Source organism: Gossypium arboreum, chromosome 6, assembly GCF_025698485.1.
Source record: "Gossypium arboreum isolate Shixiya-1 chromosome 6, ASM2569848v2, whole genome shotgun sequence".
NCBI classification, from domain to species: domain Eukaryota; kingdom Viridiplantae; phylum Streptophyta; class Magnoliopsida; order Malvales; family Malvaceae; genus Gossypium; species Gossypium arboreum.
The window spans coordinates 28,237,202-28,262,176 of record NC_069075.1 but is presented as its reverse complement, the minus strand read 5'-3'; the positions used below and the strand labels follow the sequence as shown (position 1 = coordinate 28,262,176).

The window sequence follows — 24,975 nt, the reverse complement described above, 5'->3', positions numbered from 1 at the left end:
GTGTGAAGGGTCTACAATCTAGGCTAAGATTTCACAATATATGATCATTCTTAGAGATGACAATATCTAGTGCAACAAGTAGGTCAAAAAGTCGATTGGTAAAATCTACGTAAGTGGTAATGGAGTCATTGTCTCGAGACAAAGCATAAAACGCAATTTTTTTAAAGTGCAAACTTCAGCTCAAGAATTTGAAGCTTAAGTATTCCACAATTGAGGCTACATTTGATGTATTCTCAAGTTCTTTGGGTGGAGGTTTGAAGCCGATGAATCAATTATTAGCCACGACGAAATGAAATAATTTGTCTTCCAAAGAAGGTAATTCGAGAGAGTGAACTTTATTGCTATTTGATTGAGCATAATTGTTATTTGATTATGCAACTAAGAGAAATACGTGAGAGCTGAAAAATAAGAATGATGATTGAGAGACCATGAAGGCTCGGACAAGAAAAAAATTTAAACTGTGTATGGCAAAATTGATACCATAAAGAAATGTACAATTGATTGTAAATGGCACACACGAATTTATTGTCATTTCCAAAGTATATATAGTGCTTATAGGGATAAACTTGTTAAGTTGAAATTTAAAATATACAACAAAAATCCCTTTAAATTGGGATGATAAATTTGACTAAAATTGAATTTTAATTATGATTAAGATAGTGTTTAACTATTCTCCAACATAAACCCAAATTAAGCAGAGAAATCGGTTATGTTAAGTATCGGTCAGTGGTTCCTAAGGTTAAAGAGACAATAGTGTTTCCCTGGCATGTGATGTATGCTCGCTGGCTCCACTGTTCTTTTTCTGACACAGAAGTCTTCTGTTTTGTCTCTTAGTCATGCTTATATATTCTCTGATTTAAGTTTTTTTCAATCTACCCTTAAAACAGTTTATCAATTTTCTCCCTCCCAAACTCAAATTATGTCTACTTCGTCTTCGTTGTCGTCTATTTGGTCAGTTTCTTATAGAAAGCTTAAGTTCTTTTCTAGAATCCGTAGGTTTTTGCAATCCAAAGCCGTTAGGAAGGGATCATACCGGTCTTCGTCAACGTCCGATAATTCAAATAAGTTAAGAACAAAAGACAACAATGATAAAGATGAGGAAGATCATCAGCTAGTTATGGAGAAAGAAAGCGAACTGGATGGTTCCGTGATGTTACAAAAATCTGTGAAGAGGCTCCACTTTGGGAGCTGGGAAGAGAAAGAGATGGCTGCTATAGCTATTGAAAAACTCGCTAAAGAAGACGTTAAGGCAAGGAAATTGATGGCAGAGCTTGGAGTTATACATATGCTTGTTTCCATGGTGGCTACTGAGGTAGTTGGTCGCCATCGAGCCGCTATTAAGGCGTTGATCCAGCTTGCTAATGGAAATTCTACGTAAGTTTTCCTATATTTTCACTTCATTTCTTGTATTTTGGGTTGAATTCATGGCATCCGATTTAATGGTATGTTAATATTATGTAAGACGCAGAGAGCTTTCAAATATTTAACATAATCATAAATGATTAAATGTTTATGAGGAGCTTCTTCGTGTTGTATAAAGAAAATGGTATCGAGTGGAGCCTGAATCAGTTGAGATTTTAAGGGCAGGGTTACCTCAAGTGGTAGGTCACTTAGCCCAACTTAAGTTGGCAGTTTTTGAGAAGGGAAATTAGGTCCCCAGATTCTCAGCTGTTTTGCTTTTGCTGAGATCAATAGCACCATAAATTACCCTGGTTTTCAGCCTGAATAAACCTTTCTCATCCACCCTCCAGACTGTTTTTAAGTTATCGAGACTTGGTCATGTGCAGTTGAGCATTTAACTTTTTATTTATACTATTGAAAATCCAGGGCCCGTAAGTTGTGCTGCCTGTCTACCATGATTTTCAACAACATAAAAAAGCTTTACAAAAATTAAACATACATATTCATATTGTTTTGTTTTAGGTCAAATTCTGCTATTAAATTTTGTATTTGTGCAAGTTATAGATTTAATACTTATATTTTAATTTGATCAAATTTAATTTATAATTTTATTTCTAAATAATTGATAGCATTTAAATCTATTTGGTTAATTTATGCTATTAGTCCTGTATTATATAAAAGTTATAGATTTAATTCATGTTTTTTAATTGGATAATTATTATTCACTATATTTTTTAATTTGATTAAATCTATTAACTAATTTTCTTTGTGAGTAATATATGGAAATAACAAATTAATATAGCATTCCACATGTAATATGTTTGATGTATTCAATAAAAAAATAATAGAACTTAACTTAATAAATTTAATAGATTCGATTTGATCACAACTAAAATTTTCATATTTTAAAAATACAAAATTTAAAAATGACTAAATTAAAATATAAATATTAAACCTTGTATAATTAATAAAAGAATTTCACCTTTATTTTACTTGCCTGGCTGGTCATTTCTCCTCCCACAAATATTTATTTTATATTTTCTATTTGGCGAGTCTTGTTCTACGCATTAATGGAGCACTTTTGGTTTATGATCTCTTCTGCCCATTAAATTACTATTATTTCTTCTATTATTCAACTAAGGCTTAGATGTCATTGCTTGTCAAACCCTCAACTTAGATAAAAAGTTCAATCACTTTGTGCTTTGTTTCCTAACCCTATTTTTGTTTGTCTTTGCTTCAGAAACAAGGCTTTAATGCTAGAGGCTGGAATACTGTCAAAATTACCAAAATATATTAACGTTGTAGACGAACAAACAAGGCAGGAATTTGCAGAACTGTTATTATCCTTATCTTCTATATCAAATACGGATTTCTGTCCGAACAAGCCGGAGATCCTCCGGTTTCTGATTGGCATACTTGAGTCACCTTGTAGCTTTGAAACTAAGGAACTTTGTTTAGGTGTATTATATAACTTGTCTGCTGTGTTAGAGAATGCTGGAGCTTTAGTATCTAATGGAGTCGTCCACACGCTTTTGAACCTATCTTCTTCGTTCAAAGAACTTTCAGAGAAAGCGCTTGCAGCATTAGGTCATTTGGTGGTGACATTAATGGGGAAAAAGGCAATGGAAGATAGTTCAATGGTACCGCAAAGCTTGATCGAGATTCTAACATGGGAGGATAAACCCAAATGCATAGAATTATCGGCTTACATTCTAATGATTTTAGCTCATCAAAGCTCGACTCAAAGGGATAAAATGTCAAAGGCAGGGATCGTTCCTGTCCTCGTTGAAGTGTCCTTAATGGGAAGCCTTTTAGCTCAAAAGAGAGCAATGAAATTGTTGCAGTGGTTTAAAGATGAAAGGCAAGCAAAGATGGGACCTCATTCAGGACCACAGACAGGAAGGGTTCCATTAGGTTCACCATTGCATCCAAAGGAGGCTCAAGAAGGGAAGAAAATGATGAAAAATTTGGTGAAGCAAAGTCTTCATAAGAATATGGAAATGATTACTCGAAGAGCAAATGCTGGTGGTGTTGTTGATTCATCTAATCTCAAATCATTAGTTTCTAAAAGCTTGACTTTCTAAGTTTTCTTTTTAGTCATCAAAATTTTGTTTTGGGAACGCAATTCTTTGAAAATGGAATGTAATTATGACACTATTTCTTAAAGTTGGAGACTGTGTAGATAGAGTTTTCATTAAATCGAAATCATCAATGAAACAACTGATTGAAAGTTATTCAGCTATCTCTTTTTTAATATATGTACAAATAAGTTGAAAAAAATCATTTTTTATTTTCCGGGATCTTATCTTCATAATTTTTATCGCTAAAAATGTTGTTTATGTTGTTATAGTAGACGCTAAAAAAATCAGCAGAAGATGAATAATCTGATCAACAAGAGGATAATTCCTAAAGAAAATAAATTATAAATGATCAGATCATTATAGAGGGACTAAATCCTAAAGAAATACATATATAGCGACCTTTCATAAAATTTTACCTATTTCTGCTCTATTCTTTTTGGTACATTTTTTCTGTTCTTCCCGAGTTGGGGGTTTGGACTAACTGAACAAGGGTTTAATCAGAATCTTGCGTTCTTATTTTTTCGTAGCTTTCGACGCTTAAGAGAAGTCTGTAAGTCTGTTAAAAAAAAATTAGAATTTTTATTCTTTTTTCTCTTTCATAGTTTAGTTAAGTTTTCTTTTGAAGGTCATGTCAAGTTTTCGTTCATAATTTAGTAAGACGCCTCAGAGGTTGTTTGCGTTGATCATCTAAACTTTGTTTTGTTTTTAGTCATCTAATAATCTAACAGTTTACTGATAGAAGGTATTTTTGCTTGTTGGTCATCTGGGCTTTCCCTTTTTCTTTTAAATTTTCTGCTTCTGCATAATGATTATATGATTCTTTTTATACATTTTTTCTTATTCCAGATTATGAAATTCTTGTCGTTTGACTTAAGTTTGTTATATACATATATATATATATATATATATGTTCTCTGTTCTGGTTGTGAAGAAGACTTATTTCTATTGGATTTGGACATGGACAATCTCAGCTTGTTTATTGCTTGTCTCATTATATTCTGGGGTTAAATTTTGAAGTTGTGATGGTCAAATCTAGATTGATGCTTACAACTTTGAACAGTTGGGTTCACTCTTCCGCTTGAGTTCTTAAATCTTTGAAGCAGTCCCTCTGTATTTGACTGTCTGTTAGACTTTTGCCTACTTGAGATACTTAAACTGGGGATAAAATAGATTTCACTGCCTGTAAAATTTTAGAAGCTCTACGGCTATTGGTTCTGTTCAGTTCTAGATGTTGCAACTCGAAGCAAAAACTTCCAACGCTTTTTACTGCTACACCACAATTTTGGGGACTTGTCTACATGTTCATTTTTTGCTTTTGTGATTTCAGCCTGTTTTTGCTGAAATTTTATTTGCTTTCGTGGACTTGAACTATGATCACAAGCATTGCTGGAAATATGATGTTGTAGCATGTTTATGGGAAATAGAGTTTGGTCTAGTCGTTCCTTGTTTGCACTTGGATGTCGAGTTTCACTAACATAAGTCTTGAACCAGGGTATTCTGCAGTTAATATAACACCCTAGTGGATTAAACTTGTTTTTGTGTCTGGAAAGTGAACTAAGTCATCCATGTTTCAATTCAATATGGATAGCAAATTTAAAGGCATAGTTTGTGTTGGTAACATTTATCAGAGGTTTGAAGCTTTGTGCTTGGTGTATCACCCCTAACCCACATCCATCACTGGAACAGGGTTATAAGATGTTACCGAAGTTTACAGAATAATTACACAAAAATTCCATTATTTACTTATATTCACATCAAAACTGTCCATTTGTTTGAGGATGAAATGTTGTACTAAAATTCAATCTGGTACCTAAATCTTCTTGCATTTTATTCCAAAATCTGGCAGAAACCTCGGATCCCAGTTCGAAATGATAGATACTGGAACTCCATTTATTCTCACAAAATCTGACACATACAATTCTGCTAACTTCTTATGTGAAAAATCTATTTTGATTGGAATAAAGTGTGCTGACTTTGTCAATCTATCAACAATCACCCATATTAAATCTTTCTTTCTTGGAGTCATAGACAATCCTGACACAAAATCTATTGTAACATGCTTCCACTTCCATTCAGGAATCATAATGGGTTGTAATAAACCCGTTGGCACTTGATGCTTTGCTTTAACTTGCTGACAAAGCAGACATTTTGCAATAAATTCTGAAATTTCTCTTTTCATACCAGGCCACCAATATATCTTTTTTAGATCACCATACATTTTTGTACTACCCGGATGAATATAATACATACTATTATGTGCTTCAGAAAGAATATTATTCTTCAAATCAGAATTATTTGGAACACAGATCCTGTTATGATAACGCAACATACCTTCATCATCAATACTGAACTCTGAATCTAAATTATCTCGAACCATCTGTCGTTTAAGTACCAATTTCGGATCTTCATCCTGCAATTTCTGAATTTATTGAAGAAACATGAGTTTCACTTTCAATTCTACTAATACATCACCTTCTTCATTAAGAGCCAAATGAGCATTCATTGCTCGAAGTGCAAATAAGGATGACTTTCGACTAAGTGCATCAGCAACTACATTAGCTTTTTCTGGATGATAGTCAATAATCAAATCATAACCTTTCAGCAACTCTAACCACCGTCTCTGTCTTAAGTTCAGTTCCTTCTGAGTCATCAAGTATTTCAAACTTTTGTGATCCATATAAATATAACACTTCTCACCATATAAATAGTGTCTCTAAATTTTTAAAGCAAAAATAATTGCAGCTAACTCAAGATCATGTGCAGGGTAATTCTTTTCATGTGGTTTTAACTACCGTGAAGCATAAGCCACCACCTTTCCCGACTGCATTAACACACAACCCAAACCATTTAAAGATGCATCACTGTACACAACATACAGTATACCTGATTCTGGTTGAGTCAAGATTAGAGCTTCTGTTAACATTTTCTTTAATTGATCAAAACTCTATTGACATTTATCAGACCACACAAATTCAACATTCTTTTGTAATAAATGAGTCATTGGTGAAGCAATCATGGAAAAATTCTTTACAAAACAGCGATAATACCCTGCTAGTCCTAGAAAACTTCACACTTCAGTTACATTTTTCGGTGTTTTCCAATTCACAACTGCTAAAACTTTACTTGGATCCACACGAATTCCTTCAGCTGATACAATAAGACCCAGAAATCCAACCTTATGAAGCCAAAACTCACATTTACTAAATTTTGCATATAACTACTTTTCTCTTAGAGTCTATAATACAATTCTCAAGTGCTGTGCATGTTCGGATTCTGTCTTTGAATAGACCAATATGTCATCAATAAATACCACCACAAATCTATCCAAATAAGGCTAAAAAATCCGATTCATTAAATCCATAAATGCAGAGGGGCATTTGTTAAACCAAAAGGCATTACCAGAAATTCGTAGTGATCATACCGAGTTCGAAAAGAAATCTTTGGCACATCACACTTTTTAACCTTTAATTGATAATACCCAGATCTAAGATCTATCTTTGAGAACACTGCAACACCTTTCAGTTGATCAAACAAATCATCGATACGAGGTAACGGATATTTATTTTTAATTGTTACATTGTTCAACTGTCTGTAATCAATACGTAATCGCAACGAACTATCTTTCTTTTTCACGTCACAATTTATGCTCTTCAACTTTCAAAATTGCACTTTTACCCCAAAACTTACAATTTTTACAATTTAGTCCCTGCTCAATTCACCCATCAATTGAACTAATTTTTCTCAATTAACACTTTATTTTATCATTATAAACTATTTCACAACCTTTTAAATTCTAGATTTCAACACCAACCTCTAATTCACAACTTTTTCACAATTAGGTCCTAAATACCATTTTCTATCAAAATTACTTAATAAAACCACTTTAAAATGAAATTAGAACTTCAATTTCATAATAATTCATCATAAACTTTCCTTACTCAGCCAGGGTAACTTCCAATTTCACCCACCAAATCAAAAACTAATAAATTCTATAAGTGGACCTAATTGTAAAAGTCATAAAAACATAAAAATTATCAAGAAAAAGAAAGAGTTAAAATCACATGATGTAAAAATATGAAAAACCAACTTTTCTCAGACCTCCTATGGCATTTTGGCTGAGAAAATATGAAGAGATCTTTAGATTTTTCAATTTTGTTCTTATTTTATATGTTAAAGTTGTAAAATTTCTAATTTTGCTCTTATTTCTCTTATTTTTCTGCTGATTTTCTTGCACTTGTCGTCTAACCTATTCACTTTTAGGCTTAATTTCCCTTTAAATCCTCTTTCTTTTAACACTTAAGTTATTTAATCCTTCTAGCAAATTTTGCTTTTGTTACAATTTAGTTCTTTTTATTTAATTGACTACCCAAATGTTAAAATTTCTCAACCAAACTTTAATACTAACTTAATGATACGCCATAAATATTTCTAAAAATATTTATGGCTTGATTTTCAAATTCAAGGCCTCGATACCTCGTTTTTAACCCATTTGATCTAATAAATTCTTTTAATTCACCAAATTCACCAATTCACAAATTCTTCTAAATTCTTACTTGACTCATAAATATTAAATTATTATCTTATTCAATCTTACTTGTTGGATTTAGTGATCTCAAATAACCATCTCCGACACCATTGAAAATTAGGTCATTACACTTGAAGATGGATGATATAGTATTGTTTACCATTCATCCTTTTGCTCTTGTAAAGCTAGAATATGAACATTTTTACTGCTTCTATATGCGTAAATGAAGTTCTGTATTGGCGCCTTTATTTTCTATATCTTAATGAAATTTTCCAATGCTTCTAATATCTCATTATTTTGATGTTAGGAAACATTCCAATACGTTGAAGACCAGTTGCAAACTGTGGGAGCTAATGTTAAGCAATTCTGTACAGAACTAATGCAAGAAGTGCTCCCTTCATCTCCTACCAATTTGAAGGAAGAACTTTAACTTGTCTCTATTGCAAAATGCTGCTGTCATAGCCAATAAAGATTCAAACATAAGTGTTAATAAAGATTGCATTCAGAAAGAACTGATCCATGTCAAATATATTAAAAATATACATTTAGGTTCATCTTCAGGGCAAAGCACAGAGAATGAGCGTGGCTTGGCTCAAGCATGCAAGAATGAAGCTCATGACACTGATTCTACTCTAGATGACGCCTTATTAGAATCAAAGGGTAGGTATTCATTCTGTTGGTATGATATATCCATCTATCCTTTTTTTTTTTTCTTTCTAAAATGGTCTCTGCATTAGATTAAAATAACCAGTTGCATTCGGTTGTGGAATCAAAGGATTAGTTAAAGTTATGAGATTAAATGATTTTGTTGCAGCTGTTCCGAAATTGGAACTAGAAACTGTTCCAGCTCCTGTTCCATCGCAAAATAAGGTGAAGCATGAAGAAAACTGCATTGTGGTGGACAGCAGTGAGCTTCATTCTCTTTCTAATGAATTACAAGAACGCCGATCATTCAAGGTAGGATACTCTCACCCTCCATCGTATATTTTGGTAAAAATTCAGGCGCCTCACGGATGTTTAGCTTGACATGAACAACCTCTTTCAGAAATGCTTAGTTGTTGTTTTGTGGGACAGGAGAAGTTTCAATAGGCTTTTTCTTTGAAGTCAAGGTTATGGAAGCCTGATGATGAGCAGCATCGAAACAGTGTTGAGCAATCCAGTGAAAGCAACAAATCTGAGTCACAAGAAATGGGATTTTCCGAATCGGATTGGGAGATTATTTAAATAAAGTTAAAATGGAATTTAGAATAAGAGAGGACATTTACATGGTTTGAAAAAATGCAGAGAACTAGGCAGTCTAGTAGGCATGATTTGATGGAGAGTTGTTGTCTAAATTGCAGTGTTTCCTTGTATTAATCAGATAACATTAGTATTAATTTCATCTTTTAATTACAAACAAAGCATTGATCAACGTGCAAAAACTCATTGGTTGTCTCCTGTTCTAATCGCGTATCCACCAAATTCCATGAACGGTCCACAAAAGCTCGAAGGATTATATAATAAAAAATATATAAGTTTTAAGTTTTATACTCCTTTTTGTTCACAAAAAATAGGAAATAAAATAAAATATAAAAGGTGTAAAGTTATTTACGGAAAAGAGAAAATATTGGAAATAGCGGGAATATGGCGGACACTTACAGTTTGATAGGAGCCTTTTACTCTAAGCCCTCTCCTGCTCTGCCTCCTTTTTTTCTCAAAACCCCAAAATTACCCCTCCATTTTCCATCTAAATCCATGGCTGCCCACTGTCATTGCTCCTCTAACCCTCTACCTTCCCAGCCCTCCTTACTCGTTTTCTCAGGTACTCTTCTCCTCGCTTTGATTGATAAATATTTCAAATTTTATTAAAAAGTCCTAACGTGGATTCGATTATGGTGGTTCTAGGGGGGACGGCATTTAATGGCGTTGTAGAAGAGCTTAAGAAGTTAACAGTTCGCGTTGCCCATGTTCTTCCTGTTTCTGATGATGGGGGAAGTACTGCCGAGATTGTTCGAGTTCTCGGTAAATATTTTACGCATTTCTAACGCGAAATCTTATATCATTAGTTTATCAATTATCAGAAGACAACTCTCATTTGACATAGGAAACTTTAGTTGTTTTAGTTAAGCCTTGAAATAAACGAAAGAATTTTGCCTGCACTTGAATTGTTTAATCAGATGGCCTTTATTTTTATTAGATTGTGTTTTGGTTCTTATAATGATTTGGAAATTTCCTTTGATGTGAGATAAAATAATGTCGCTGAGTTGATAATGTTTAGGAGGTCCTGCTGTTGGGGACATAAGGTCAAGATGTTTGAGATTGGCTGATGAAAGCACTTCCGAGGCTCTGGCTGTCCGAAGATTGCTTGGTCATCGTTTGCCTATAAATCCACAGCAAGCCAAGTCGGAATGGTAGTGTTTTCCTCTGATAATTTTACTGTAACACTTTCATTTTAGCACATTTGATTAAGTCATTTAGATGGTCTTTTCTCTCTTGTTCAGCTAGTTTTGGTAACTTGATTGCTGCTATTTTTTTTCGTTCATGCTATTTTCAACTCCATTTTGTTGATTTTTTTTTTTTTACTACTCTTGTACACGGGCATCCATACATAAATAAATGCACTTTTAAAGAGGCACTTGCAGGCAAAGCTGCTTAAGAGTCACAGGATGATTCCAATAGAACATTACTTTTTAAACTTCATTCTAAACCTACATATGGAAATTTCAGTACAAAATTGACAATTCTATTTCTAGATTTATCTTATCCGGATTTCTTGTTACTTACAAATATATAGGTTACTCAGTGTTAGAATTAACTGTCAATTATCCACTTTTAACTCCTATTGCTTTGGATGTTTGCTTTCTGAAATTTTCCATTTACTTTCTAGGTGGTAAATATGGTGGGAGTATTAAGTAACCGTGTGCTGAGTTGAGAATTTGACAGGTATAAAATTTTGGAAGGAGAACATTCACTATGGGAAGGTGTATCAAAACCATACAGGGAAACTATTCGAGCATTTCTGGCTTACTTTCAGAATGAGGTTGGGTTATGTTGTATATTGTCAATATCTGATTTCATACCATTTTTTCTATTCTTCCTTTTATCAAACAGAAATGCTTTTTTTGCTGTCTTTGCCAGATACAAGGGACATTTCTCTATCAAATAGTACTTAGCTGATAATCTCTTTTTATGTGTCCTGTAATATGCTCCAAATCCAATTTTTATCACACAATGGTTGGAATGGAGATTAATATATGATATCCTTGAATACAGATTCTGAGAAGGCCTAATGAATCGTTCTGTTTCAGTAATGGAAGGTACTTTGTTTTGTTATACTTATGCTTTAGCAAGGTTTCTGTTTTCAGTTCATTGAAAGACTAATTGCTTCTTCTGGAATTTCCATGCCTAAAGTATTCATGCACTGTGAAGCATTTGTTATTCTTAAGCCTGATCATGGTAACTGGTATAGAATGTCATTTCTATGACTCTTGTCTTCATTTTAGGTTTTGAATTTTATTAACAATGCGTTTAAGTACCACTTTATATTTGGTTCCGTATTTTCCTTTTGTAACACTAGAAGCTAGCTCATTCTTTATTTCTTTACTGTTATTTGTTTCTTCCTGGGCATGGTAATGTTGATTCGTTTCAAGAGTACTAGTTCTCATAAATATATATATATATGTAACTAGTATTTTTGCAAACATTATTACAATCTCAGTGATAATTTTTTTTGGGGATTGCAGCATTGGGAATTTTTTCTTTGCAGGAGCACGTATATTTTTTCAGTCCTTAGATGCTGCAATTTTTTTGTTTTCACGTGTTTCAGATATTCCCGCAGAAAGTTTGGTCCTCCCAGTCATTTCGACCAATGACAGGCTCACTTTAGGATGTGAATTATGGGTACATATGACATATCTAGCAAATTATTTAAGTCCCACTGGACCTGTAGTTGGTAGGTCATTGACCAGATGTGATCTTATCTGATTTATTCTGGTATTATTGGCCAATTAGGTTTGATATAGGTCTCCATGACTGAATAACTTAAGAATGCATCCTTGATTGGGATGACATGTTAAAGAGTATTTGTCCATTTGAAGGATTGAAACCAATATATTTTTACTTGTCATATGCAGGATGGGACAATCATACGAGGCCAGAATGAAATTTCCCATCCAACCAACGTCATTGGACCAGTAGATAAGGTTTGCCGAGTTTAGTTCATGATGAAAAGCCTGTGATGATGATAAAGTCATAATGGTGTGGATGAACTGTTGCATTCCAAATTTAACTTTCACAAATAAGACATGATTAGAAGACTGACAATCAGTGCAATGCCTTGTTTCTTATATTCTCTTTGATTTTAAATCTCAAATATGTTAGGGTTATAATGGTTGAAAGCTGAAAACCTGTTGACCTTGAGGCTAAAGCATGTTTTATCACTGTGTGTGCTTTGGACTTTGTGCGATGGAGTGGAGAGGGAGGACTAAGGGAAGTTTGGAGTTCTTAATGCTGTTCTGTATCTGGCATGAGAAGTGAAACCAGAAATATTGTCTGATCTGGATTTATGATTACATAATTCAGTTTTACTTGAGATGAACGTCAGTTGTTTCTGAATGAGGAAAATTTCTGCTAATGATATTAACTTTTGACACTTGTTAGTTCATGCTTTAAAAGCGGTCATGCACCACCTTTAAACTGAAACCAATGTTCTATTAATAAACAGTTAATGTGTAAGTTTTCTACTGAGCTTTTGGTTAAGTTTCAGATTCATCAATTGCTAATTCTACATATAGGGAAGATCATCAGTTCCAGCTCTTCCTTCAAGAATAAAAAGGGTCTTCTACATGTCAAGGGAGGGAACAAATTCACTGCATGAGGTAAATGATAGATCTTTTAGTTTATGCTTCTTTTTACATGGAATAAGATATGGTTCCCCCAAAAAAAAAAAAAATCATGGCCTTCCTGTGTCCCTACTATAACTTTTCCTACTTCTAAGTTGCATAGATTTTAATATCCACCGTTAAACTTGCAAATTTATTTTTCTCAAAACATGACTTCAAATTCTACTGGACCAGGTCTTCCCAACTGTAAACCAAGCTGTTCTGGATCAGTTGTCAAATGTGGACTGTATAGTTTATGCTATGGGGTCTCTCTTCACTTCCCTATGCCCATCATTGGTAACATTTTTCAATTATTTAATATCTAACAAGGACATCTACATACCTTTTTAATATGCAATACACTTTTATACATGCAAAGACATACACATCCAACTGTAACTTACATAAGTTCTTGAATGTACAAAAACAAAACATGTGATTCAAAGTTGCCACATGATTCAGCTGCTGCTAAAGATACTGATAAATATGTCGGTACCTTCTGTCTTTTATTAAACATTGTCACGTTATTATGGAAATAATTAGTGAATGACGCTATTGTCATTAGGGGAAATTCAAGTGGGATTTGTTGCCCTTTAGCAATATTTTTATTACATTTTCATGTGGGAACATTAAATGGGCAGATGTCTCTTTCCCTGTCTAAATTTTATTGGCATGTCAAATAAGGAAGAAAACAACTTTTGGGATATCAGGTGCCACATTGATTGAATGTTTTGTTACAGGTTAGAATATTGAAGATATTCATCTGAACTTTTGCTTTTATCTGTTTCATTAGCAAACATTTTGTCGTTATTTTATTTCTTGAGAAATTTCTGACCTAAATCAATATCTTTTGATCTTTTTTTGAACTGTTTGTATATCGTTTGTCATTCTTTATAACTTACCTGTAGGTCTTACTCGGCATTGGGGAGATAATTTCTTCTAGGTCCTGTCCTAAGGTATCAACCTAATGAAGCCATAAAGACATGTTATTCAATGCAAGACGTTGCCTAGACAAATTTGTATTATATTAAACTGCTTCACTGTGTAGTCAAAGCTTTCTGGTTTACTTTGGATAGATATATTGAACTGATTTGGCTCCTTCCACTATTAGGTACTTCTGTTGAATGGTTCTCATGATCGAGAGACAAGTGGCTTCTCTGCATCATCCTTTGTTACTGCTATTACAGATGCTCTGAATCGTACTTATGGAAATTCTCATAATTGTTTAAGAAACCTTGTGAGTGAATAAATTTAGTTACAGTTGATAACTTACTCTGCATAGGTTATGATGACTGCGTTATTGATTCTTATTAGTGCAACCTACAAATATATAAGTTCTGTTGAAATTAGCTTTGAGCTTTTTCAGTTATCTATCTTGAATTTGAAAACATTTTCCTTAATTAAAGACTGAAGTATAGACACAGAGAAGACTCAAGAATGAGTAATTCTCTTGTGCCAAAAAAAAAAAAAAAAAAGAACAAGAAAGAAAGGAAAACAGAAAGAAAATCTCATTTATTGTAGTTCATGTCTTTGTGCAGCCAAGTCAGTATATCAACACCCTTCTGGTGCCCGAAGATGGTGAAATTCCCATAGACATCCAAAGTTTATCTTCACAAGGAATCTTTGACGTGGTATGTTTGCATATAACCATATCTCCATTCTTATTAAACTAAATTTCTCACAGCTGCTAAGGTTAACTGACTCATATGATCACTCAGAGTTGGTTCTATTAAGCCAGTTTATTTGGAGGAGAACCTGTCCTAGAACTAGAAAGTTCCCTACAATTTCCTTACGTTCCCTGTGGAAGCCAGTCCACTATCTACTACTTCCAAACCCCAATCTCCTTATTTTAACCAGGAAGCTATTTGGCACCTTATTAATAGCCATGTTTTTACATGTATTGGGTTAGATCTTTCCTTTCCTATCTCATGCAAACAATCTTGATTAGTTTTACAATCCATAGACTTGAGTGTTCTTGTTAACGAGGAAAAAGTAGTCTACCAATGTGGTAATCTCCTATGTATTTATATTCGAACATTAAGCAATACAAATGACTAAGGTACTCGATAACTAAACACTTTACAGTTCTATTTTGAAACTCCCTTTTAACCACTAATTCTATATGATGTGATAACAAGCTGCATAACTTTGGTTCTCTGCAGGTCATTGTTAACTCCATACGTGACCCAAAAGTGGGCACAATTTTTGATCCAGTCTCATTGATAAATGCTCTTGGCAATGTGGTGAGTAGGTATATGAGGACAAAGGATTAATTAAAACTAGAACGTATAATTGGTTTCACGAAGAGTAGCATACTTTTGTGAGTCTAGAAATCATTCTATTGGATTCATCTGAAGTATGTAGAATTTGAAAATTATACTTCCAACAACCTATGTCAAATAACTCCCTTTCAAATCTAAATGTGTAATTTCTCTTCTTACTGAAATTAATATTTCTAAGATGGGTTATCAACAATTGGAATCTTCCATTGCTGTATTTATTGAAATGTAATTACTAAGTCAAGATATTTGCATATGTTGTGACATTGAATTTTAATAAATAAAAAAATTCATTTCCAATAATGCCATTGTATTTTCTAATTTCACTGAATAAAATGAATACATAAGTTAGGTATCATGTTGGTAACGAGGGCTTTACACAATGGAAAGGTGGTTGATGCTTTGGTAATTTTGAGATTTAATATTCGAGTTTAATTCTAAATTATTTAATTAATGAATTTGTTATTTAGTTCATTGCTTGTATAACTGATGATATAGTTGCAACTTAAAAAAATCTAGTGTAAATGTGTATAGTTAGTTTAAGATTAAGGTTAAATAACTTTTTGGAGTTTGAACTTCACAATTTTTCTCATTTTGAGGCTTAAGCTTTTTTTTTTGTCCAAATTAGGTCCTGAAATTGGCAACATTTCCTTATTGGGGCCTGATCTGTTTTTTCTTTTTTTGTTTAAGTTAAGCTTTGTACTTGAGAATTGTTCTCAAATAGGGTTTGATTTTTTTTTTCCCAAGTTACTCTTTGAAAATTCTAAAGCTCAGAAGCACAACTATCAAGTTCAGGGACTTAGACAAAAAAAAAAAATTTAAGCCTTAAGCTCTATTTATTTTATTGAAAATGATTTCGAAAATGATTTTTGAAAAATGATTTATTTTTTGAAAAAATGAATATTTTTTTGTATTTGGATGAATTTGTGCAAAATATTTTGTATTGTTTGGCAGATTTTCTAAAAGTATTTCATAAAAGTTGTTTTTAATGAAACAAACATACATGAGAGATTTTATTATCTTTTCATTGTTTAATTAAGTTTATTTTATATCTATAAATTTATATTTTACATTGTTTTTGTAAAGCAAATACGATATAAATATATTTGTTATAAAATATTATAATGCAATTTCCTTTTCACAATCGAAATTTATTTTATAATAAGAAAATATTTGTAATAATCAATGTCATATATAAACTTAATAATAAATAATGCTTAATTAAAACTTAATCTAAATTACATATATTACATATATGAAAGTACATATTGACACATTAGAATTGTAAGGGATAAATGAAGCTAAGCATTATTTAAACAAATGATCATATTTATATAATTAAAATATTCATATTTTTATACTAGGTTAAAATATGTCATAAGTCCTTGTACTCTTCATAAATTTGAAATTTAGTCCATATACTTTTATATTTGGGTTAGTCCTACTTTTAGATATCAAAATTTAGGCTTAGTGTTAGCATTATTAAAAATAATTTGTTAAATTCATGTTCATTATAACCTCTTTTTAAGTTACAAGAATACCAAGTAACTTTATTTATTTTAAAAATGTTTCATTAACAAAATTGACAAAAAATTTTAACCACGTTAACAATTGGACTTGATTTTAAAATTTGAAAAGTAGGACTAAATTTTGAAAATAAAAGTACAGGGACTAAATTACAAATTTGTGAATAGTACATAGACTTATGATATATTTTAACCATTATACTACAATACGTTTATTATTAATATATTTATAAATGTTATAACTATTTATTATTAAAATATTAATATTAAATATTTTCAATAATACATAAATAATATTATTTAAATTATTATTTTTAAAATTTATTATTAAAATAATAAATTATATTAATAATTCATTATATGATTAGATATAAATAATTAAATATGCATGTTTAATAATATTAAAAATATAATATTTTAAATTTACATTTTATTAATATTAAATACTTTTAAAAATAAAAAATTGTTTTTAATATAATAATATTAAGCTTAAGTTAATTTTTATATTAAAAATAAAATCACCCATAAAAACTATTTTTAGAAAATGATTTGTACTTTTTAAAAATAAGTCATCCTATAGGAAAATAAAAATTTTCCATTAAACAAATACAGAAAATGTAAAAAAATCTGAAGCTATTTTAAGTAAAATAAATGAAGCCTTAATATAGGAATAATTACCTAGTTAATGTCCAATGTGGAAATAATTAACAAGTTCAAATCCTAATATGAAAATAATTATCATATTTAGACCCTAAATAATAACTTAATCTTAAAATTAATTAATTATTGAATTAGTTATTCAATTTATTACTTATCAAAGTTTAAATCTTAAAAAATCCCAAGAACAACATTCAAAATTATTCTTCGACTATGTCATTTTTGTCGTTCTTCTGCTTTGAACATTTCACTTTCACTTTATTTGTGGACTCATTTGGCAGACAAATAGTTTTTGTGCTTTAAACTGTAGTAGTGAATCCCATCTAGAAGTTCTTGCGCCATTTCTTTTGACAGCCACGAAAGTGACCATAATAATTTAGCATCAGAAAAGAAAAAAAAAATCCATGAAGGTGGACGTGATAAGCACCTCAGACCATTGTTTACCAGAGAATATATATTTATATATATAGCATCTGTTCTTGCATAAAATGATTTGCTGCAATTTGTCGTTATATGGGGTGACATTATTTGAGCAAATGATGCTCCTTTCATTTCTTCAATTAATCAATGATTTCATTCAATGGTCGTATAAATTATTGTCATAGAGACATTATAGTCAATCGTTGTAGTTGAATTTTCTTAGAATGTAATAATGTGATGTAAAGGACAAGTTCCCAAGTGTACACGGTTAGAATGTAGTTGAATATCCGTATGTATTCAGATACCCTTTAGTTAAGACGGCAACGCACGAATGGAATCTATGAAGCTTGATAGGTAGTATTTGGACGGATGTAGTAGTGGGAAGAAAATTCCACATTCCCGTTTTGATTATTCTGCCATGTCCTGCTCATTGAATAAGTACCATCATATGTTTGGAATTGGTGACCATCTTATTTTGTGGTCTTTGAGGTTGCTATAGATGATGCTTTATTTGGTAAAATAGTTCTAAGAGGCAGGGTAATTAAAATTTGATTTAATTTTAAAAAAAATTAAATTTTGAGTTAATTGTATTGAATTATTTGAGTTAATTCAAATAAGTTTTAAGTTTTAAATTCGAGTCGTGTTGAATTTTTCAATTTAGATAACTCAAATAATTCAAATAATAAATTGGTGTAAATACTCATTGGTTCCTGTCAATTTTGAAAATAAACAAACTGGTCACTCTCAACAAAAATTACAAAATAAATTTAAAATAATTTTTAAAATTAAAAATATTTATAAAATTTTAAAATTTTATATTTTTAAAATTATAAAATTATAAAAATTCTAAAGAATATGCAAAAAAAATTCAAATTTAAAAATTTTCTAAAATAATAATTTTGAATACTTAAATAAGTTAATTAATTATTCAAGTTTATCGTACTAAAGTTTTTATTATTATTATTTTGTTTTAAAAATTTTTAAATATATTTTGTTTTAAATTTATATACTCTAATATAGAATCAATTATATTATAACAAAATTAATTTGACATGTTTAATTTTTAACTTAAATAATTTCACTGCTCAACTTAACTTGAATTTCATCTCACCCTATTTAATTTAGAGTTCAAATTAAATTAAAATAATAAAATAAAATTTATTAACTTAATTAACTTAAATTATTTCACTTGAATCAATTTGATGGAATACTCGCCCTTAACAAGAGGTGCATACGTGATCAGATGGTGCGCAACATAGGGATTGGGGTCAACTGTCAAAGTTACGCATTCAAAGGTGTAGTAGTAGTAGACAACTCTTGCCCGTCTAGATCATACTTTTACAATCAAGTTTGTCTTCGAGCATCTTATTTTTGTACATTATTTGTCTAATCATAATATATATACATACTATATTACATTGATGGAAAAGTAACGTGTTAATAAGTTTTTTTGTTTAAGACGGATATTTTAATTATTATGAGTTAATAATTGATTTTTGTATAAAAGAATATATAATAGTCATCATTAGATAAAATATGATTGTATTTGGTAAATGAATTTAATCTAAAGAAATTAAAGGTATTCTATGAGGGTAATACATATGATAAAATAATTAGATGAACACTTAATGAGTGACTTTTGTAATGATATACAATAAGAAGAGTTCAGTCATAGTACTTTAATACAATGACTCTATAACTAAATAAAATTGTAATTAATAGACGAAGATTTGAAACTTAATTACAAGTTATTTTGAGTCCTAATTGTAGATGTTCAATCAATTCATCTATTAGCTTGGTATAACATTGATGGTTTGTATTTGAATAGATGAGATGAATAAATGAAAACGAAAAATTAGATAAATAGACTGCATGTACCACATTCCGCAGTGAATGCGCTTTCGCACTATAATTAAGAGATGACTTAGATATTAAATTAATTTTTTGAATTATTATTTAGTTGATTGAAATTAAATAATTGAAGCTCAAAGTTGAAATTAAATTAATTAATCATCGCAATTTTATTAAACAAGTTAATTAAATATATTTACTTATAAGTTTTAGTATAATAAAGTTGTCATGATTTTAATGAAGTTAAAATTGAGTTGAGAAAATAATTTTAATTAATTAAATGAATAATAGTTTAGGAATAAATTTTTTTATTGAGATGCTTAAATTATATAAGTTGAATCCATATAATTGTACTTAATATATAAAAAGTCTAATAAGGCCTAATACAGATGGGCGACAACCCTAGTTCCAAATAAGGGTGTGTCCCCTACCTCTCCTAGTCTTAGTAGGACTATGTATTTGTAACACCCCGAACTCATGGCCGTTACCGGAAATCGAACACGAGGTGTTACCGGCTTACTTCATTTATTTCCCCCTATTTTTTTTTTGTTCCAGGCAAGCTGGCTACTGTATCGTGGTCGCTTTAAAAATCATATTTTGAGTTCTGAAACTCGAAATCCAATTCCGTAAATTTTTCCCGAAACTAGACTCATATATCTATATGGGGGAATTTTTGTAGAATTTTTTTGTTGGGCCAATTAGTACAGTTTATTTGTTAAAGTCTCCCCTGTTTCAAGGTTTGACTACACTGACCTCTGTACCTTACGATTTAAATATCTCCCTGTACAGGGCTTCAATGCCTATGCCGTTTATCTCTAATGAAACTAGACTCGATAATGAATTTGTACATATAAGGAACAACCTCTAATTATCTCAATAAAATTTACGGTGAATTTTCTAAATCAAAACAGGGGATCCAGAAATCACTCTGGCCCTGTTTCACAAGAATTTAATTAACTCCTAACATACAGCTCATATGGTCGTTTTGTTTCTTCCATATGAAAATAGACTCATCAAGCTTCGATTTCATAATTTTTTTATTATTTAATTCCATTTCTACTATTTTTAGTGATTTTTCAATCTCACATCACTGCTGCTGTCAGCATCTGTTACTAAAACAAACTATGCCTATTTCATGATTTTTCCTTGATCTAACTAATAATTCATCATACATGTCACAATTTATGACTATGACTAGCCATGCCAAAGGCTAATCATCACCAAGCATCTCCCCACTACACTATTACCAAATCATGAATTTAACATCGAAAATAATCAGCCATGACATATGGCATAATAATCGAGTAGGCCTCAACCAATACTCAACCAAAACCGAATTACCAAGACTTGTGTCCAAACATCATAGAACCAATTCCAACCGAACATTTATGCCATTTTCGCATGGCTAAAAGTTTACATACCAAATTTCAACAAAACATAATAGCCTATACATACCGAAATGTTCTCCTAGACCAACTAAGAAGAAAATACCAAAAGTTGCTAGCCGGTGTGATGACTTGATGACGGTCCCGAATACGAAAAAGTCGAGTCCAAGAAACCTAAAATAGGTGACAAGCAAACACCGAATGAGTATATAACTCAGTAAGTCATAAGCATTACACTACCATCCATTAATAAAATTTTCACAAGAGGAAACAACGAAATGAGGCTAAGTACTCCATCCATACCGAACTATGCCATAGTTTCTTAGACCTTACGATTCAATCTCATTCCAAGTCCTACATTGACATTTCATACGCTATTCAATAGAATAATTGAGGCATTTCCATACATCATTTTATTTTCGTTACAATCATACAACTAAGCGAACTTTCACCTATTCCACGATGAACCTTATGTACGTGACTTCAATTATAATCATCACATAGGTTCAAAACTTACCACGCTCAACTCCAAATATAAACATAGCACCTATTAGCCATGAACTCAAGGTACTTACCCTTTCCGCTGTCCGAAATCGACTCGGTAAGGTCGCACCTTAATATAAATAATTGATAGAAAATATATATATAGTGGGTTCGCACACATAGTGCTTAATAATCAACCACGCACACTTAGTGCCATGTACTTTAAACTCGCACACTTAGTGCCATGCATTTCAAGCCCGCACACTTAGTGCCAATCTCACAACCGTGAACACTTATTGCCCGCACACTTAGTGCCGAAAACCAGCCACTCTATACGCTTCACTTCCTTTTTACATTCGACAATTTCATCTCTACATACATATACATTTGTATACATTTCATCTCATTAAACACAATTGCATAGGTATTACGATCATTTAAATCAATACCAACTATATGCTTAATGACTTACCTTGTGTTGGGTAAAATAATTCCAAGTCGGCTACTCGATGACCTTCGATTTCCCCTTGTTGGAAGCCTCTCCTTTAGGATCTTGAGCTTAAACAAATAAATTAACTCATTCAACCGCTTTGCTACATATATTGGTATTCACATTTTAATGATTTTATGACATACGAACGGCATGGTAAAATTTTTATCTTGCTACCTTATGTTCTTAGCTATTCGCTAATAACCTTATGCAATTACCATACTTTCAATAGTCCAATCACACATGCATATGTATACTTGGACATTCGGCAATCACCTTTGCTAGTTTTTCCCATTTTTTGTCGGTTATATATACATAGTCCTAAGGTAATATCACGAATAGGCTTACATATATATGTATATATAGCCGAATATGCAAAGCTTAAACTCAACATCACATAAGCTCCTAAGTGATGGCCGAATATGTATATCTATATATCTATATATCTATATATATATATATCAACTATACTATTACTTTTAATTCATCTAATCACAAAATTTCATCTCATGAACACTTGACCCATTTCTCACAAAATGAAACAACAACTAAAATGAACATCCCATTTTTACCCCATATGGCCGATTGCTTCATTTGTTACCCAACTAACAATTCAACAATTTCAACCTCATTACAACCTCTACCTATCCAATATAACATGAACACAATCCTCCACCCCTAAATTAGATTTGGCAATCACTTAACCCATTTTAACCTCAACTTTCAAGTTAAAAGCAATTAACCACTCACCATATCCTACATTACTATCCATTTTAATGACATTGACACATCTACTAAGAGTTTCAAGCTTCTTGGTCGAATTTCAACCTCAAAATCCTAAGTCTAATCTATAGGATGAGTAGAATTTGAACTAACCATCTCAAACATGCATAGATTTTCAAGAATCATTCAATACATACCTCATTCTAGCCATTTTCCAAGCCAAAATCAAATAACCAAATCTCCCTTCCTTCTCCTCACTCACGGCAATAGCCAAAGAAAAAAAGATGAACACTCCCTCTTCCCTCCTTATTTTATTCATTTTTCCTTTTAATTCCTTTCTTTAATTTATTTTAATTTACTTACCAATATTAAATAATAAACAACATAAACTTGGAGGAATGGAACCATGCTTGGCCGGCCACTTAACATGAATTGGGCACTTTGACATGCAAACCCAAACTTTCCTATTTTAATAGTATTTGGTCCTTACTTATTTACCTATCATAATTTTCTAAGTCTCTCAACTAGATCCTTTCAAGCAAAATTCACATTCCAAAGATGAAATTAAAACATCAAATTTTTATACAAGTACTATCACACATATAAGATATGCAATTAAAATTTTAACTAAATTTTATGACTCGGTTTTGTGGTCCCAAAACCATATTCCGACTAGGGTCAAATTAGGGCTATCACAGTATTTTTTTATTAAAATATTATTATTTGAATTCTTTTTGTTAAACTAAAACTAGTAATTTTCTCTATAAATAGATACCATTGGCTAGGTCAAAAACACCATCGCATAAAGTGCCGATATTCTGTCAAAATTCAGTGAGAAATATTATTCTAAATAAACTTTAAATTTTGAGAGAGTTCATCTTTCTATTTTTAGCCTTTAAGACATATTGATATTCTCACCGAGTATCAATAATTTTTTATAAGTGTTGTCTGGTTCGTGTTGTCTGGTTCGTGAATTAAAGCCTATACTTTGAGCAAATTAAGGTTTGAGAATAGTGGAAAAGGTTGTGTTGATTGAAAGCTCGGAACATTCTTTGTGTTGGTTGAAAGCTCGGAACATTCTTTACTGCCTATTCCAAAACACAGGTACAAATTTGGTGAAAAGCTTATTGCTAAAATAACACAACTGCTCAATATTAGAAAAAATATATTTTCTGTTATGTCACAAAATTGTTTTGTAAACCAAAATTCTTAACAAAATGAATATGAAGGATAAATATATATATATATATATATATATATATATATATATATATGAATTTGAAAAAGAAAGATGTTTAAAATTTTAAGTTATGTGTATTCTTACCACTTTGGTGGATATTTTTAATCAATTATTGCCTATTTAAATTTTTTTAAAAATTGTTTTAATTTATATTGGTCATGATATAAATTTTCATATAATGTATCAAATTTACAAATAAATGATTGAAGATACGGAACATTTGTTACTTTTTTGAATTATAAATTTCTTATAATGTAGAAAAATTGTACAAAACTTTTATTAGATAAATAGAATATATTTAAATAAATACTCACAATTAAGTAAAAAAAAAACTACTGTAAAAATAGAACGTCAATAATGATAATATATTGCTAATAAAAGAGAAAAAAAAAAGAACACACAGATTTTTACGTGGAAACTCTTTCGGGAAAAAAACCACGGGCAGAGGAGAAGAAAATTCACTATGTCAAATTCGAATGATTACAAGAGGAGTTTCGACTACATCTATTTATAGGTTGAAAAAACCTAATTCTAATCAAAGTCAAATATATTATGCTAATAAATGCTAAATATATTATACTCATAAATACTAAATCTTCTAGAAAGAAAATATATTTTGTTTAACTTGACTTGCAAGCAATCTCTTAAATTTTGGGTCATACAACTGTAACAATTTTCACCTTAACATGAATTCTCAACGAACAAGTTCTTCACCTCTTCCATAAAACCCCTTAAGGGTTTAACTTCAACAATGAACACCAAACAAGTCTAAGCAATGCTCAAACTTGGTTATTGGAAGTGACTTAGTAATCATATCTTTAGGATTTTCATGAGTAGTAATTTTGCTCACAACAATATCACCATGAGCAATAATATCACGAACAAAATGATGCCAAACATCAATGTGTTTTGTTTTCTCATGAAACATTTGATCTTTTGTAAGGAAGATGACACTTTGATTGTCACAAAATACTGTACTGATTTAAAGGTCTTCATTAAGTTCTCTAAAGAGTCCCTTCAATCGAATGACTTCTTTACAAGCCTTAGTAATCGCC

At 31.2% G+C, this 24,975-nt stretch overlaps 2 protein-coding genes across 3 annotated transcripts; both read left to right on the top strand.

Annotated features, from left to right (window-relative positions):
- The first annotated feature begins 750 nt into the window (after nt 1-750).
- On the top strand, nt 751-3,634 carry LOC108465571 (U-box domain-containing protein 7-like). Its single transcript, XM_017765917.2, has 2 exons — nt 751-1,374; nt 2,642-3,634. The coding sequence occupies exons 1-2, from the start codon at nt 776-778 to the stop codon at nt 3,483-3,485; spliced, it is 1,443 nt and encodes a 480-aa protein (XP_017621406.2). The 5' UTR covers nt 751-775; the 3' UTR covers nt 3,486-3,634.
- Nucleotides 3,635-9,563: 5,929 nt separating this feature from the next.
- Nucleotides 9,564-15,448, top strand: LOC108465570 (uncharacterized). Of its 2 annotated transcripts, none has more exons than XM_053029449.1 (13): nt 9,564-9,808; nt 9,892-10,008; nt 10,265-10,397; nt 10,930-11,026; nt 11,260-11,303; nt 11,730-11,886; nt 12,120-12,188; nt 12,780-12,863; nt 13,062-13,163; nt 13,775-13,822; nt 13,978-14,103; nt 14,388-14,497; nt 15,029-15,448. In XM_053029449.1, the coding sequence occupies exons 1-12, from the start codon at nt 9,631-9,633 to the stop codon at nt 14,457-14,459; spliced, it is 1,227 nt and encodes a 408-aa protein (XP_052885409.1). In that variant the 5' UTR covers nt 9,564-9,630; the 3' UTR covers nt 14,460-14,497; nt 15,029-15,448. The 2 variants fall into 2 exon arrangements, with proteins under 2 accessions (XP_052885409.1, XP_017621404.2); XM_017765915.2 differs by having other exon boundaries at nt 9,566-9,808; nt 14,405-14,497.
- The last annotated feature ends 9,527 nt before the right edge of the window (nt 15,449-24,975 follow it).